Source organism: Neovison vison, chromosome 13 (assembly GCF_020171115.1).
Source record: "Neovison vison isolate M4711 chromosome 13, ASM_NN_V1, whole genome shotgun sequence".
In the NCBI taxonomy this organism is placed as follows: domain Eukaryota; kingdom Metazoa; phylum Chordata; class Mammalia; order Carnivora; family Mustelidae; genus Neogale; species Neogale vison.
Window position 1 is genome coordinate 150,934,805 of NC_058103.1, and position 16,717 is coordinate 150,951,521.

General features: G+C 60.5%; 1 protein-coding gene across 5 annotated transcripts in view; it reads right to left on the reverse strand.

Moving 5' to 3' along the window:
• ARNT2 (aryl hydrocarbon receptor nuclear translocator 2) overlaps positions 1-16,717 on the reverse strand; it is a 142,176-nt gene that overhangs the window by 97,913 nt on the left and 27,546 nt on the right. For 4 of the 5 annotated variants that reach the window (XM_044232102.1, XM_044232101.1, XM_044232103.1 and 1 more), the window contains exons 2-3: positions 8,450-8,564; positions 2,894-2,941 (exon numbers count right to left, since the gene is read on the reverse strand). In XM_044232102.1, coding sequence (XP_044088037.1) covers positions 2,894-2,941; positions 8,450-8,564 — 163 coding nt within the window. Of the gene's footprint in view, positions 1-2,893; positions 2,942-8,449; positions 8,565-15,580; positions 15,734-16,717 lie in introns of those variants that run through there. The other variant, XM_044232104.1, reaches the window with a different exon arrangement.

The window sequence follows — 16,717 nt, forward strand, 5'->3', positions numbered from 1 at the left end:
CGTGGGGGACCGTGACTGGGCAACGGGGACTCCCCTAGGTGCCCATGAGGTCAGGCCGCCCTTCCCAGACTCAGCCCAGGAGAAAGGTTGCTCTGTACCCCTGCTCCTCCTGGCCTCTCTGGCCAAGACACCCCGCCCAAGACACGCAGGCCCCCCATCTCTACCAGCCTCGAGGCCCTCGTCCCTGCGGCCCGTGGGCTGCACCAGCAGACGCCGCACAGTGCGGGGGCCCGGCACCGGCACACCAACAGCCTCAGTGTGAGGGGGCAGGTTGCCCACCCTCCAGCGGACCTCCCTCCGCCAAACCCCCCACAGCTTCCGCGTCCCCTGTGTGCACACGGCTCCCTGCCGCTCCCCACTGCTCCGGTGCCCTCTGTCTCCGGCCTCCTTCCTCGTCGGCAGTGGGCGAGGCTAACGCTGCGCCCGAGACAGGGGTCTGGGGACCCCGGGTGGATCCCGAGGATGCCACCAGCGGAAGGGGTAGGAGAACGGACGGCCCACCGGCCACTGCCGACGGCGGCTCCCTTCTGTGAGTGTCCAGTCGCCCCCCCACTCTCCCACAGGATCGACCCCACGGCTTCCCAGCTCCCGGCCTTGCTCTGGCTGCTCCGGAGCTGGGCCTGGGGCTCGGCCCCCTCGACTGTCCTCTCCTCGGCGCCCACCGCCAGGGCCGCTGTCCCCCCGCTGCACCTGCAGGTCCCCCAGCCCTCGTCTGCGGACCACGGGCATCCCCAGATCCAAGCAGCTGCTGTTGCTCTAAGAAAACGGACGACTGACTTCCTGTGTGACTGTGGCCGTATTTCCCAGAGGGGAACTGAGACGGGAGGTCTGAGGGCAGGCAGGATGGTCGAATTTCAGACCACCCTCGAGGAAGGCTGGGAAAGCCGGCTGGGCAAACATCAGGGGGCGGGGAAGGCACAGCTCAGCTTCTGTGGCACCGAACCACGCTGGGGGCCATCCCAGCGCCTCGGCCTCCCTCCCTCACGGGGCCGGCGGGAGGACCTCCTCGGGGCTGACAGCAAGCAGACGGGCAGGGGGCAGAAGCCGCCCCCGACGGGTAATGCAGCCCGCGGGTGGGAGAGCAGCCCCACAGATGCCCTGCCGCTCCCCTGCACAGCGGCGGCGGCCCCAGCCCAGGGGAGGGTGCGGGTGGCCCGTGCTGTGTCCCCAGCCCTGAGGGGCTCAGGTGCCCCCACCGGCTCACGGTCTTCGACCACCCCGCCCCCGGGGGGTGGTGATGCGACCCCAGCACCCTGCAAACTCTCCCAGAAACAGCAGCGAACGGCACACCCCGTCCCATCCTCCCTCTGGTTTGCCGGCACGGAGGGAAGGCTGTGGCCTTCAGAAGCCTCAGTCTGCACGCTGATGCGCTGACGGCCTGGGTGGACCGCGGCCCAGAGGGGAAGGACTGTATCTTAATGCTGGTCCTGCAGACAATGAGCTCCTTGTGTCCCGCTCAGTGATTTCACTGCAGACACCGGTCCTTGATGTCGAGTGAACATCCCTCTGTCTCTCTCCTCCTGTTCGTCCGGAGACCCCAGAAGTCATCATTTCCTGAGCTCAGCACTAGAATGTTATCTCAAGGGGGATCCCAACACGGAGACACCAAGAGTCCTCCCGTCCTCAGGAAGGGAGGCTGGGGGAGGTGAGCAGACCAGACAGGGGTGCCCGTGCGCCCTCATCCGAGGCTAGCTCTGCTTCAGGAACAAACCTTTTCCCAAGAAGCAGGTGCCATCCGAGCTGAGGCTCTCTCAGCACCGAGGAGCAGCACCCCACGCTTCTGTTACCCAAACTCCTGTCTTGTTCAGATGAGAAAACCCGGGGTCATCAGGCAGCACAGCAGTCACCGTGTCCTCTCTGCTGTCTCCCTGAGCATTGCGGGGGACGGTACACTCTGTGTGTCCTACGGACATGCGGACTCTGGGAGGCCACGGCAATGGGACGCCTATACCTCTCCAGTTCAGGGGGAGCGGGGGAGCGCACTCAATCACTGCCATGGGGTGAGCAGACCAGGGGGTCTGTGGGCCCGGGGGTCCCCAGGGATATTGTTCCAAGAACTTTGAAAAAATAACCCAGAGCGTCGTTCCAAGCTGTGAAGTGCAGAGAGCAGAGGAAGGGACCCATCGTCCAGGGCAGGGGTTCAAGTTCATCAGCAACCTGGCATTATTAGGACTGCCTGAAGTTGGGGATGGATGTCCAGGCAGGCCCTTCTGTGAGTGATCAGTACAGAGGGGCGCTCCGCTAAGATCAATGGTGTGATCCGTGCCTCTCTCCACACTCCCAAACCTCCGGCGAACTTCAGCCAAACAAAACCAGAAAAAAAGAGAGAAAGAGGACCGGTCTGCAGGGCTGTCTCTGCCTTACCATACCCGGTGGACGGACCACCACCTGCCCCGCAACCCCCTGTCTTCTCAGGGACACGGTCTGCACTCAGGTCAGCCCCTGGAGCCCGGCTCCCACGCGGTCACACGGCCGGTGAGCGACGCGGCTCTGAGGCCCCCGCAGTCTGACAGCCCGTGCCCAGGACGGGCCACCCTGCGTCCTTACGGGTGCCATCCCGCCCGTGGCAGCAGAAGAGGCCACACCTTGATAGTCTTTCCTAGACTTGAGCGCTAGCCTGCGTCACCCTAAAGCTCGGCGGTCACTGTCTCAGTTAAAGGCCAACCCAGCTAATACCCCGTTAGTGACATTTAGAGGTCAAGTGTCCTCCATTGGTGACATTGGCTGGGCATGGCCCGTCCCGGGTCACCCACGGGCACAGGACAAGGGGCAAGCAAGGGCTCCGACAACAGGCAACGGCTTCCTCAGCGACAGAAGACCCTGAAATCCCTGTGATCGCCCCGCGGACACGGCTGGCTGCCGGCTTCTTGAAGATCAAGGAACGTAAACTCACCTTGAAAATTTGCTGGGCCCTTCTCCATCTTCGTCGTCAAAGTCCATCCTGAAAAACCAAGAGCACAAGGAGGTTCAGTACAGACAGAACATTCCACGGGCGACCCGAGGGGCCGGCCCCACCCAGGGGTCCTCGTTCAGCCGGCCAGACGCGTCCCAGTCCCTGCCCTCAGGAAACACCACCGGCGTTTCGTCCTTCATCTTGTGCTCCGCTGTCAGCGGCTCAGAAAGCTTGCGGGGAACTGGAGCCGCTCGGGGCGGTGACGGGCTCGCGGGGGGCGAGCTGCCGGCCGACATGGCCACTCTGGGCGAGTCAGGGAGGGGCATTCCAGGCCACTGTCCCCTAACATCCAAACCCAAACAAAGGCATGGGGACCGAGAAACAGTCATCTGGGCCCGGAGCAACCCGAAGGACCCGTCTGCTCGTTAAAACTCACCCAATACTTAGAACCCACTTCCCTGAGCCTCTCGGTATAAACATAAATGGAAAAGTCTCGATGGGTGTGTGATTCCCTAATAGCCCAAACTGTCCTTCTCGAAACATCAGGCCCCTCTGAGGTCAGCTAACGTTACCCCAAAGGTGCCGGGGTAATTTGTGCATGTGAACTGTACCCGGAACCTTCCAAGGACAAAAGGTGACACAGTGTGGATGTCCTCGTTCTCCGGGATGTTCAGGGGAATGCCTCGGGGGGACCGGAGCCCCAGTATTGCCATCCTGCTCTCAGTGGACCCGAGGGGCCCGGAGACGTGCAGTCCCATGGGCTCCACGCGGAAGGGAGGCCGGCCTGCCCGGCAGCCAGGACAGAGAGCTGAGCCCAGGAATGAGGGTGTGCTGGCCTCGGGGGGAACGGGACCCCCACCCCTGGCTCTGGTGGGTAACAGTGACTCGGGGAATGAACAGGAGGCCCAGGGCACAAGGAAGGGCCAGGGGGCAGAGGCAGAGCTCTGCCCACACGCATGCACACGCACTCACACGCACGCACACCCACACCCACACGTGCACACCCACGCACGCACATGCACACACATACCCCCCACACTCATGCACACACACACGCGCGCGCACACACACACACAGACACACACAGGAGAGGACCCTAATGAGACAAACGATCTTCTCTCAGCTGGGCACCAACTCGGGGAACTTAGGGACTGGATTTAGGACAAAGGAGTATTTTCTTCTTTAAAATGGGACCCTTCGCTGATGTTTGTTTTGCATATGTGCTGGACGGCCACGGCCCTAATCTGGGCACCCGTCTGTCTGGGATGACTGGAGGGACTAGAACCCTCACTTCCAGGCACGTGAGCCACACGGGCTTCTAGGAGCAAAGAGCAAAGGCGAAGTTAGATGTGAGCAGGGACAGGCGACCGCGATGAAAATGGACGCGCCACAGCCCCTGGGTCGGGCAGGCGGGGCTGGGAAGGGAGAGGAGAGTGAAAGGCGGCATGCACACCCCGCGGTGACACAGGGCCCCCAGGTGGCCGTGGGAGACCCCCCTGCACTGTGGGCAAGAGGGGGCCAAACGCAGGGACTCCGGCTCGGAGCGAAGCCGTCCACAGCCTGCGCAGCCACCACGCCCCCACCTCCCTCTACCAGAAGCCACCGCGGCGCGGGCCCATCACGACTGCCGGGGCCGCAGAGCCGCGGAGCCACACTGACCTCCAGTGCTCACCGCGGGAACAGCAGCACACGGACACGACCCAACCCCCGCGGCCGCAGACATTTCAGAGTTCTGGAAGAAACTGCATTTCCAAAATTCCTCAGGATGTATGTTAGCAGGCGGCAAAGCCTCGAGCGAGCACGAGATGCCAGTGCAAGTTCACGGGAGGGTGATGCCCGGGCTCCGGCAGGATGCATGTATTGGTCTGCCCCCTGGCCTCATCCTGCAGGATTTTGGGGGTGTTCGGGGTGAAAAGCATCTCCATTTTCCCGGACTGAGAGCATCCCAGGACGCAGGCCATCAGTGCTATAACTGGGAAAAACCCAGGCCAACCAGGGTGGTTGGTCTCCCTGGTTTTCGGGAAGACCATTCTATTGTTTACCCTGGACCCTGATGGCGCAGACGGGCGGGGACACGGTGCCACTGAGGCCAGGTGAGCTGTGGCTCCGTGGAGGAAGCCAAGGGTGTAAGGAGGGGCAGCCCCACTCTGGAGCCAGGGTTTCTTGGAGTCGGGGGGAGCTCGGGTTTGCTACAGAAACTTGGAGACCACGAAAGGGGGCCTTCCCGTCCGTGCATAGGAGGTCACACGTGTGCAGCCATCAGACTCGGTCATTCGGAAGAGTGTGATGTGGGCGTGAGCCCGGAAGAGACATCAGTCCACGAACGACTGGTCAGGTCCTTGGGGCGACGCCCTGACCCCACCAGTCTCGTGCTCCCGGGGACGCAGGTTCCTCAGAGCATCACCCCCAGGACGCTGCCGTGGCCGTGCGTCACCACGGCTGGTCCCCTGCTTTAACCGCGCCCACAGAGGCCGGGCTTCTTTCTTCTGCTATAAAAACTCTAAGTAAATCGTCCTTTGCTTTACGTGCCTCTCTTCCCCTGAAGCACCTGGCTAACAAGGGAAACCCAGCTACAACTCTGACATCCCACTGTGCTCTCGCTGAAGGATTCGGAACGACACGGGGACGCTGTGACAGTCTTCAAAGGACGGGCTGAAGCCGCACTGCCTCCCTTTCCCAGCAATGAGCGAGAATTCTCGGTTGATAAAATGCCAGGAAGGCACCTCTGAGCTTGGAACTAGTCAAGAGTGTGCAATAGGAGTCCCCAGGACCGGGACTGGGTCGCAACCGCGCATTATCAAAGGGCAGTCATCAGACGCTCTCCGGAGAAGGGCAGGCCCCGGAGCGGCAGCACCAGAGGGCCGGGGGCGGGCCCGAGGCTCCTGCTAACAGCATGGGCAGCCACGGGAGCAGGAACAGTCCTGCTGCAGAGCCTGGGCCGGCCACCGTGGAGCCAGAACAAGCGTCTGGCTTTGGGGGCAGAGCCTGTCCCATCCCCGCCACTGTCCCCTTCCCCAGAAGCGGGCGCCAACACCCTGGCGCCGAGATCAGGGAGGTCTCGACGGAAGAGAACAAGGTGACTGGCCCCTGCTCCTCTCTCCCACGCGTGTGGAGTCACTTTTCAAAGAATCGGAAACTCCTGCACCTTCACCTGTGTCCCGGGGCCAGCGAGCGCTCAGCTTGCCGGGGACTCCGGGGAAGGCCGTCAGGGACGGGGGAGCGTGTTCAAGCCTAAGGGACCCACAGGGATGGGCCAGGCAGGCGGCCAGTGACCCTCAAACCTGCCAAGGGCCAGCTCTGCACGGCTGGAAGCACCAGGACGGAGGGAGGCCAGCCCCGGGAGCCGGGTTAGGGACGGGGGCAGGAAGCAGGTGCTCACCTCTTGCCCCTTCCTCTCCCCCACCCGAGCCCTCTGTCTCTCCTGCGCCCCACAGGCTCACGCGGCGTTTAGCTACGTGTTTCGGCCGCTCGGGCGTGATCAGGCGCAGACGAGCCGTGCACGATGGCAGCTGCAGGAATTATCCGGAGAACGGCCCCGTGCACGTGCACGTTTCCTCGCCTAGAGACGGGGAAGAGGAAGCGGACAGTGGGGGACCGGCCTCCCGTCTGTCTTAAAGGGCCCACGCCATGCCTGCACAGGCGGCCAGCGTGTCGGCCGCTGCGGTCCCTTCCGTCGAATCTCTCGTGTCTTTTCTTTCCTGATGTTTGACTCCCGTGGCTGGAGGTGGGATGACCTCCAGGCTCTGTGTCGGCCCACTCGGGGTCCTCCCCTGCCTCCCGCGCACGCTCTGTGTGTGTGTGTGTGAGTGTGTGTGAGCACGCGTGCGTGTGAGACCAGCTGGGGACAACGTCTTCAGAAAGAGCCGGACCCATGTCCAGCCGTCAGCCAGGTCGGCCGGCGGAAGTCGGGGCCTGGACGTGGGCCAGGGTCGGCCTCGGGGCCAGCAGCCCAGCCCCGCGCGCAGACCCCCAGCACCGACCCTGCGGGGTGGGAGGAACGAGCACCGGAATCCTGGGGGGGGCCCAGAACCGGCTCAGAGGGGCTGCTCGCCTGCCAAGAGGGGTTGCCCTGCGCATCCCTGCCCGTGCCAGACCCCGACCCCCTCCCTGGGCCAGCCTCTCCGTAAACAGGCGTGGGCCCCCGCCAGCGTTCTGTCTCCAGGGAACGGACGTGAGCGAGCACACACATCGAAAATAATTTTAAAACACCTGGACTGTGCGAAGAGACGTCAGCACACGGACGGTCGACGGGGCCCGTCTCCCCGCGGCGGCACGGATGCGCTCAGCTCGGCGCCCACTGGCTGGAAGAGCCGCTTCCCACAGGATGGCGCTGGGGGTGGGGGGGTTGCAGGGAGACCCCGGACTCGAGGATCTGCCCAGCTGGGCCCCAGGCGCCGACTCAGCATACCACGGGCCTGCCCTGAGCACCAGCCCTCCGCCTGCTGCACTGGGACCCGGGGAGTGAGCCCTGAGTCAGGGGAAAGCTCACGCTGGGGCCACTGAGCTCGGTGTCCCAGCCCTTCCCACCCTCTCAGTACAAACCCAAAGCTGAGACCCTCCTCTCAAGACCGTGGGGAGCACACAGCAGTGTTCGCCCACGACCCAGACCTGCAGTGGGCGCGCACCCCACTCCAGGCCTCCCTGCACGCCCGTCCCCCGCCCCTTCCAGAGCCACACTGGGCAGACGGACGGCAGGTCTGGAGCACGGCCGGCCGGCACCGGAGCCTACCCCGCAGGCCTGGGGCTGGGGGCAGTGTGTTCCCTGCTCCTGGGGAGTCCTGGGCTGTTGGAAGCAGCACTAAGGGGAGAAGCTGACTCTACTTCCTGAGAACCGTTATTCTCCAGTTCATTGAAAATCACACGGATTCGATGTGGAGAGGGGTCCGGGGGACAGCGGGCTGTGAGTACATATGTCTCGTTGTCCTCACAGGGAGTTTTGTTAGCTGCCTGGTGTTTCTGATATCCGCCTGCAACCATAGGAGCCACAGCTGTGAGCAGGAGTGGTTTTGGGGTCCGTCAGCCCAAGGGCGATGTCCCCGGGGCTCCTGGTCCTGGCATGTTCCACCTTCAGCAGCTTTACCGGCAATGCAGTGCACGAGGCACACGCCTGGCCTTCAGCTGTGGGGCCGGAGGAGCCGACGTTCTGAGAGTTCCAGCACACCAGCCGGCAGAGACTGGCTTCCCCGGACACACGAGCAGTGGGGCCTCCTCGTGGCCCACGGGGGCTGGGGCTCGGTCCACAGCACTGCCCTTGGCTGGCATCTCACACAGGAGTCCCCATGAGCCCCCTGCTCCCAGAGACAGCCTGAGCAGGGCCCAGCAGGACCATAGAGCCCGTCCCCACCAGGAGGCAGACAAGCAGGAGGCCCCCGCTGGCCGCTGGGGCGGACACTTAGAGGCAAATCACATGCATACTTGGGGATCTTGCAAAATCTCAACAAGCAGGCAGACTGCTGAGCTTTTCCTCTCCGGGAGGGAGAGACAGCATTTCCCTAACAGGTCAAGAGTTGTTACGCAACACGTATGAAGCCGTTCCTGGAAACGCTGTTTGCTTACCCAGAACGCCGCTTTCCTCCACGGGCGGGCATGGCCCCGGCCATCCTCACGGGTCCGGTGGCCGCCATGGGGGCCACGGGCAATGTCACCGATCCAGGGATGTCAGAAGCCATTTCTGGAACACAGCCAAGAAGAGAGGTTTTATCAGTGCGAGGAACAAACAAGAAACTTGTCCAGTGGTCCCAAAAGTAGCAGCCGGAAGGAGAGCCCAAGGCCCTGAGGCCACTCAGCCCAGGCTGGTTATGTGACTCAGGGGAGCCCTTCCCCCAGCTGGGCTCTGCCCTCCTGCTTTGGAACGGGACCCCATCCCGGGCAGAAGCCCATGCTCAGTGTCAGTGGTGAAGAAGAGCGTGGACCTGCAGCTCTCAGAAGGGACGCCAGGTGACCTGGCGGCGGGTAAGACTTCCACGGATCCAGGCAGTGTCCCAGAGCCCGGGCAGCCAATCCAGACGGAGCAAACGCGCAGAAGTCGGGTGTCTGTCCCCTGTGGCCGGGCCCCCGGTGAGCTGCCTTCACCCTGGGCCTTTGCCTGCAGGTGGAAAGGCTGTTCCCTGTCCCGAATCCTCAGAACCGTGACCAAAGGGGCTCGTGTGGCCTCCCCACTCATGACAAGGACAGCGAGTGCCCACACAGACTCCATGACGGCCCGTCCGAGGGGCCCGGCTCTCCACGGCCAGGCCTCCCCAGGATACGGGCTACTGCCGGGATACGCAGGTGTGGGGGTAGAGGCTCACGCTTTTCCTGGCCCCACGACCCTGGGGCACTACTTCTTACGAGCTAGAAGCTTCTGGAAGCTCGTTGAGGCAATGCCAAGCATGCCCAGTTTCAGAGAAACCACACAGTTCAAGAATTTTCCTTCCTCCTTGCAGAAGGTATTTCAACTCAGGCACCACTTTCCTCCAAATATTAAATAAATATTCAAGTGTCCTCTCCGACGCTGCCTCCTGTTCTAGAGGGAAACGCCCCCAGCGCTCGCCTGCCCAGCTCAGCTCTCACACCGCTCAGAAGGGATGCCACGGTCTGCTAGAGTGTATCTCAAGAAAACAGGTCAGGATAAATAAGGGAATCTGGGCCCTTGTCAGGGGGATGGGCCGTGCTCACACGGGGTGGGTCTCTGCCCTCTCCCTCCTTCCAGAAACCAGGGAGGCACCGGACAGCTGCCCCATGTTACGTCCAAAGACATCGTGTTTAATAAACACATTCTAAGACCAACTCAAACTATCCCACTGAAAAGTTTGGAAGGAGAATTCTCGAATACTAACAGACAACATCTTAATTTAGCCACTCCGCTCTGTTCACAAAAACTGGAGAGCTGTTACAGTTGCTGGGTTGGTTTTTTTTTAACCTACTGCACACAACTGCGAAGTCCTCCAGGGAGAACAATCCATTTCTTAAAGGCATCCTCTTCCCTTGCAACAGTTTCAACTTAATCTGAAACAGATCAAGTCCACTGCCCGCCCCTCGCCAAGCAAGTGGAGGGCACAGCAGCCACCAGCGCGAACAGGAGTGAGGACAAAAGTCACCACGTCCCAAAATAAGCCACAGAGAACCGCAGACCCTTAAGACTCTCCGAGAAAAAGGTCCCCTGGTTCAGCAAAGTAGGAAAAGCCACACGCTTATCCTTGGAGATTCCAACATCCTTTAAAAACGTACTGAGAAGTCCTGTATCAGGAAGTCATGCTTAACTTTGGTCAGACCGGCGTGTCATAAAAGGGGGGAAAGGTGGGGGAGACAATGTGCGTTTCGACAAAACGACAGTCATCCAATTTTACTTCGAGAAAGCAAAAATATTGTTTTTGTAATACAAGTTACAGAAAGTAAAGTGCCATGAAATCCGGCTACAAGACAAGGGGTTGGGAACACCCGCCGTCCAACCCTGTCCGCGGACAACTGCTCACGCGTGGTCAGGGCAGGGCGGGTCCGGTCTTCCCTGCACGTCGGCATCCTGTTGCTCCCCTGGACCTCCACGTGGGTCGGCCTCCGCCGCCCAGCAGAGGGGCCGGCTGTGTGAGGGCGAGCCCACGACCACCTGCTCCCAAAGACCCCACTGAGCCCACCCAGAGCCCTCCACGGCTGTGCGGGACAGGAGGGCAAGCTGACGGGGACACCAGCAGGCTCCGCCGTGGACACGGGGCCCTTCGCGGAGGTGATGCGGCCGGCGGGTGTGCCGAGTCAGCCCCATGCTTCACCGGCCACGCGCACCTGTCTCCAAGCGCCCTCAAGCTGGGGCTGGGGCCTCCCATCACAGGCGAAGGTGAGAGGCTCCCACCGGCGGGGGGGTGACACGGTGGTGGTGGTGGCCCAGCACGGGAGGCCAGCGCCAGGCGTCCGGGAAACCCTCTCCTGCGGGGACTCGGCGTTGCCTCCTCATCTGTCTGCACAAGCCCCTTCGGTAACGAAGGGAGGACTCCGGCGTATGGTCTGAAAACACTTGCCGGCATTTCTCTCCAGTCTGCCACTTGCTTTGAAGGGGGAGAGCTTCCGCTGGTGCGAGAGAACGCTTTCGGAGGACGAGGCTGAAGGAGATGCGTGGGTCAGCTCGGGCCGCCGTCCCAGAATTCTGCAGGCCGGGCGCCGCCGACAATGGACTTCCGTTTTCTCACGGTCTGGGGACTGCGCAGTCCAAGGTCACGGTGCCGGCCAGCTCACGTCCCGGTGGCCGCCCTCTCCCTGGCTTGCGGACGGCCACCTCCTCTTGGTGGCCTTGCACGCCCTCCTCTAGCAGGCCACCAAGCCCACGGCCCTCTCCTCACCAGCGCCCTTCTCGATCACCACGAACAGCTCTCCCTTCAGATTCAGTCGCAGTGGGGGCCGGGGCCTCAACACGGGAATTTTGGGGACATGACTCAGTCCCCAGCAGAAGCAAAGGTCAAGCGTCCCAAGCTCAGCTCATCCGGGAATCCTTCTACCTCCAAGGGCCGCGATGCGCCTTCTCTCCCACGCTGTGTTTGAACGTGGCTCTGCCTCGAGCGTCTCCGTTTCTCCGCCGGTCACCGCGCGGTCTGTGCTTGCTGTCCCCACACCGTCCTCCGATACCCAGCAGGGGACCTCCTCCCACTGCCCTCACCGTCCAGTTCCCGCCATCCTTCTTTCTGGCTTTTTCTTCCATTTAGATTCCAGAATACAGGGGCGCCTGGGTGGGTCCGTCAGTTAAGCTTTCGACTCTCAGTTTGGGCTCAGGTCATGATCTCAGGGCCATGAGATCGCGCCCCAGCCCCACAAGTGGCTCTGCACAGGGTCGGCCCGAGATCCCCTACCCGCTCCCTCCCCCGTCCCTCCCCGCATCACAGCCGCGAAGGAGCCACTGCTCTTCCCACCTTCGCAGTTCCGCGTGTCACCCTTTCAAAATGCGCGTGCCCGGCTGAAGGGGGTCCAGAGTCACCATCCTGTGTCTTGCCATCCCACCAAATTCTAATTTGTTCTAATCATTTTTTGGCTGATTCTTGTGAACTTTCTAAGTTCACAAAGCCTGTGGACTCCAAATAAGGATGCTATGTTCATTTCCAACGGGGAAATGTTTCGGTTTTTTTTTTCATGTCTTATTTCATTAGCCAGAACTTCAGAACAACGTTCAGTAATAATGGCCCAGACCTGGGTAACCCAAGACCCTAGGCTTTGCCATCAAGCACACCTGGTGTCAAATCACGACTCCACACTTCCCAACTACAAGAGTGACCAGGCCACTCTGGTCAAAAAGTCATGATAATCTACCCTGAAGGGTCATTCTAAAAATTAAGAATAGCGCCCAACACAGGGTCTGGGGGGAAAGAATGCCACTCAAGAAACAATGATTAAAATGGTCATAATTATGGTGCTGGTGAGCAACCTTGCTTGGTCCTGGATTGAACGGGAATGAGCAGCTTGTTTGAGATAAGGAAATCTGCTCCTGTTCCTATTAAGGTTTATTTCAGGAATAAACCTTATTCATTTTATCATTTTATGAAATGCCATTTGGTCACTGAAATAGTGTTCTGGATTCCAATAAGCCAAGTGGAAGTTTCAATCAATGAAACTAAAATTCACTTTTCTAAAGGTTAAACCTCAGTGTCTTTCAGGAGCCACCCTCCATGCATTCCCATAAAAGACATTACGGAAACGCGTTTCTCTCCTCTGTAACCCATGCCCGAATCCCGTGGGATCAGCTGTTGGCCTTCCTTGGAAAAGTGAACACCTGGTCCCCAAATCTGGCAACTTTTCTACGTGACTTGACTAGAAGGGAGGATAACTCCTGGGATGTCCCCTCAGAAAAGGCGGACGGGGGAAGGTCTCCCACCAGCTCAGAGGCGAGGGTCTCCAAGGCAGGGCTTGAAGCTGCCTTGTAAGCACACTGTAGACCTGCTCCAAGTTCACCCCAAAATGAAGGAAAGTGGAACCTGAGCGCTGCACCAGGCAGAGGGGAAACGATCCCGGATGCCCGCCGCCCTCCTCTGCTCCTGTGGGGTGCGCGTGAGCTCAGCCTTTCCGAGGGGGGCCCTGGCAACGCGGACCCTGAGACCCGAGCAGGTCCTGGCGTGGCGTGTGAGGCTACCTGCCTGGGACGGGACCGGAAGACAAATGCAGGGACAGCAGGGTGTTCCCGTGGCCCTTTCTGGGGTGGGAATCCGAGTGGGGTTTTATGTTCTCCTAAAAACTCTTTCCATATAGTTTTTTTTTTTTTTTTTTGCAACGAACATGTGTTACTTTAATGTGAGTCTAATGATGTGTTAATTTAATGACCACGGCGAGAATAACAAACATCTTCTGAGGGTTTCTGGTAGACAACAGGGTGAAAAGCACAGACGGCTGGAGAGCGAGAAGCGACGAACGAACAAGACAAAGAAAGGGGAAACCTTTTCACCAACAGGACCGGCCGACAGCAGAATGGATGGGCTTACAGAGAATGATAAAAGTTTTCTATGCACATAACTAAAATATTTTTGCATAAAGACGGCAAGGTTTATGTTGGGTGCCAACCACGTTCCACGCTCTTCATGTGTGTTGGTGTTCCCCTGTACGAGAGAAGAGTCAAGTCAGCCCACTTTACAGACGAGGGACGTGGGCGGAAAGAGGCAGGGGCCATGTCCAGCCACACAGCCGGTGAGGGGCCAAGCGGGCTCTTGTGTGCCCGGCCAGCCACCGTAGGGCCCTCACCACTCGGGGTGCTCAGACAGAGCCTGGGCAAGCAGCCCGCCCTCTGCCGGGGTGACAAGGGATGTCCTGAGGTCAGAAGTCCAGACAGGAACTCATGTGATGTGCAGGAAACCCTCATGTTTTGGGGTCACTCCATCTAGCCCTGGGGTCGTGGGCAAGCGACTTATCCTCCCCACGCTGCAGAGTCCCCATCTGTGACGTCAGGAACTCTGCCACGTTCTCGTACCCTTGTTTGGGGGGTTAAGGAAGGTCACTGATGTGAGACAGCCGGCAGAAGTAATTTCCACTCTGCCCTTTAATTTTCCCCCAAGAGAAGGCTGTTAAGACATCATGTGCCTGTGTGCATGCGTGTGTTTACGGAGCCCTTGAGCACATAACCTGGCTGTGCCTCCGTCTACTAACTACAAAAGGGGCCTCCTAACGGGAAGGGCCTCAGGAAGTTGTTTGGAAGATGAAAGAAGCTCATATCCATAGAACCCCGGAGTGATGCTGGGCACGAAGTATAAGCTCATTTAAATGTGGCCTAAGTCAACACACACACGCGCGCACAGATGCTGACAAAACCTGCCAAAACTGTCTTAATGTAAGGAGCTAAGTTGCTTCTGTGATTTCATTTTTACAGGGGACGGCGCTAGGAGAGGCCTTCCTGAATGCCCAGCAGGCCCGCTCGCAACACGGTCCTGGGAGGCCGCTGCAAGAGGCCGTGAGGAGGGGGAGCACAGACGAGGCTCTGCGCTGGGCCACCCTACGCACCACCCTGCACAGCATGGAGCCTCTAAACCCCCAGGGGCCCAGGCACCACTGCAGGGAGCGGGGAGGGGGGTCTACAGACAGACCCTGAACGTGCTCGCCCCCGACCTCCCTGACCGCTCCCCTGCCCGGGGCCCCACAGGGCTTCACACAGAGACGCACACGTGAGCCCCGTCTCAAACCTGCCACGGACACAGCCTGTGGAGCGCCTCCGCGAGCAGGTGCACCTGTGGGGCCCAGAAGTCCCGGACCCCAGATTCCCAGGGCAACCCCAGCAGACACCGCAGGGGAGGGAGGGCCACGGTCCTCACCCTGACCTCCCCACGCCTCCCCTCCCCACGCTGACCACACGGAAAAAGGAGTCGTCTAGCGCAGCACGGAACCGAGAGAACGTCACGCGGCGACATTTAAATCAAGGTTGGAAACAGGTTTTCAATCGTACAAATGGAAGTCGGTCATGCGGAGAAGCCCCCCTTGTGTCTCACCCTGAGGCCTCCTGGGCTCCCACACAGCCCTCCACAGCCAGACCTCTGCCCCGTCACCCTGCTAGAGAGCTGCCCGTTCCAGGGCAGGGAAGGGCCCCTTTGGGGGTGACCCCCCACCCGCACACCACCCTCCTCAGCTTGCAGGGGCCCCACTGCCCCCTCCTGCCCCCAGGCCCCACCTTCTTGGACTCCTCTGGGCCCCCTCCACATCTCCCCACCCCTGTTCTCCCCAGGGCACCTCATCTCATTCAGGAGTGTGGCCACGATCCCACACGCAGCTGTCAGATCCTGCTGTTACCCCCAGAGGTCTCTCCACCTCTGGGTTCTACTGCCAGCCCCCACGATAGAACCTCCTCCCTTGGCCCCCCCACACCTACTCTCCCTCATCGATCTCACGGAAGCCAGATCTGCCAAGGCCTTTGCTTCTCTCCTCCAGCGGCCTCTCCTTGCTCTTGGAACACACGTGGAGCTCCCGGCCACGATCAGCCCATCCCCATGTGGCCCGGCTGCCGTCCACCCCTGCAGCACACCTCCTGAGCTCCGGCTACACAGCTCCGTCAGCTTCTTGAACACACCACATTCCCACCCACCTCAGGGCCTTTGCACCTGCTATACCCCGGGGGAGGAAAGCTCTCCTTCCTTCTTCACTGAGCTAACTCCCAACAGTCATTCAGTTCAGCTCCAACATTATTTTCCCGGGGAAGCCTGTCCCTGGCCAGTCCCTTCCCCATCCAGCTGAGGTCTGGTGCCCCGTGTTTACCCTTACCATCCCTGTACTTCTCCTGCGAAGCCAGGAAGGTCGCAGCTGTCCAGGTAGAAGATGGCAGGGCCAGAGCGACGGAATCGCAAAGAGGGCATCCAGGAGGAGAGAGATGATGTCAGTGCCTCAAAATACTCCCTATGTTACCATCAACTCCCAGAAAGGGAAGATTCGAAAGAGCCGGATCACCTGATCCTCCTACACCGAGACCAGATGGGGCAAAAAATTTCCGGAGGAGGAAGAACAATATGGTGGGTTGGTGGCGGGTCTACGTCGGCCGTGCCACACGCCTGCCCTGCGGGGACTCTGCAGCCAGGGCCAGGCACGCGCCTTCACACCTCCCTACGTCCATCGACTCAGAGCGTTGTGCGCCAGCGCGGGGCTGGCCCCAGCTCCAGCTTCCCCGTGCGTGACTCTGTTTCTCCACTTGTTCTCCCGCTAACAAACAGGGTTCATCGGGACCTCGCTTCCTCTCGCAGAGGCAGCTGTACGAAACGGGACCCTGTTTCCATTACAAACAGCATTTGAAAGCTCTGAGCCGGCAGCTGTGGCAGAAGCCGGGTACTCGAGAGGAACAGAGCCCCCCACCCCCACCCCCACCCGCCTCGGGTGGAGACACACAGTCGGGCAATCTCCTGGTGAGAGCCGCGCACTGGGCTAAGTGACGGGCGTTGTGGGAATGACCAGGAGGATCCGAGAAGGCTTCCTGGAGGTAGCCACAGTGATGCCTCCTGGCAAGGAAAACGCCCTGGGAGCAATGAAACAGGACGTAAAGGTGCCCTTTTCCTAAATGGATTCCTTCAGTTGCTGTGGATTTTCTGGGCAGACCCACCCTGTCCTGCCCTCAAGGGGCGTGCGCCACCCCCCCAGCCCCCCGCCCCCACCCCCCCGGTTCACGCCCAGTCCCTGGATCTTGCTCCGAGTCCCATGAGATCTAGAATTTATTCCCTGGCCTCACACGCAGCCCTCAGCTGCAGACCTCGGCGCAGGGTCCCAGGCTACAGCCAACAGCGAAGGCACAAGCAGAGAGAACACCTCTCTCCTCAGCAGTCTGCTTCCAAATGCAGATGGTCCCCTGCCCCCCGGGGAAGCACGGTTCCCCGTGACACACACAGGCAAAAGGGCAACCCGCCCCATGCGAAG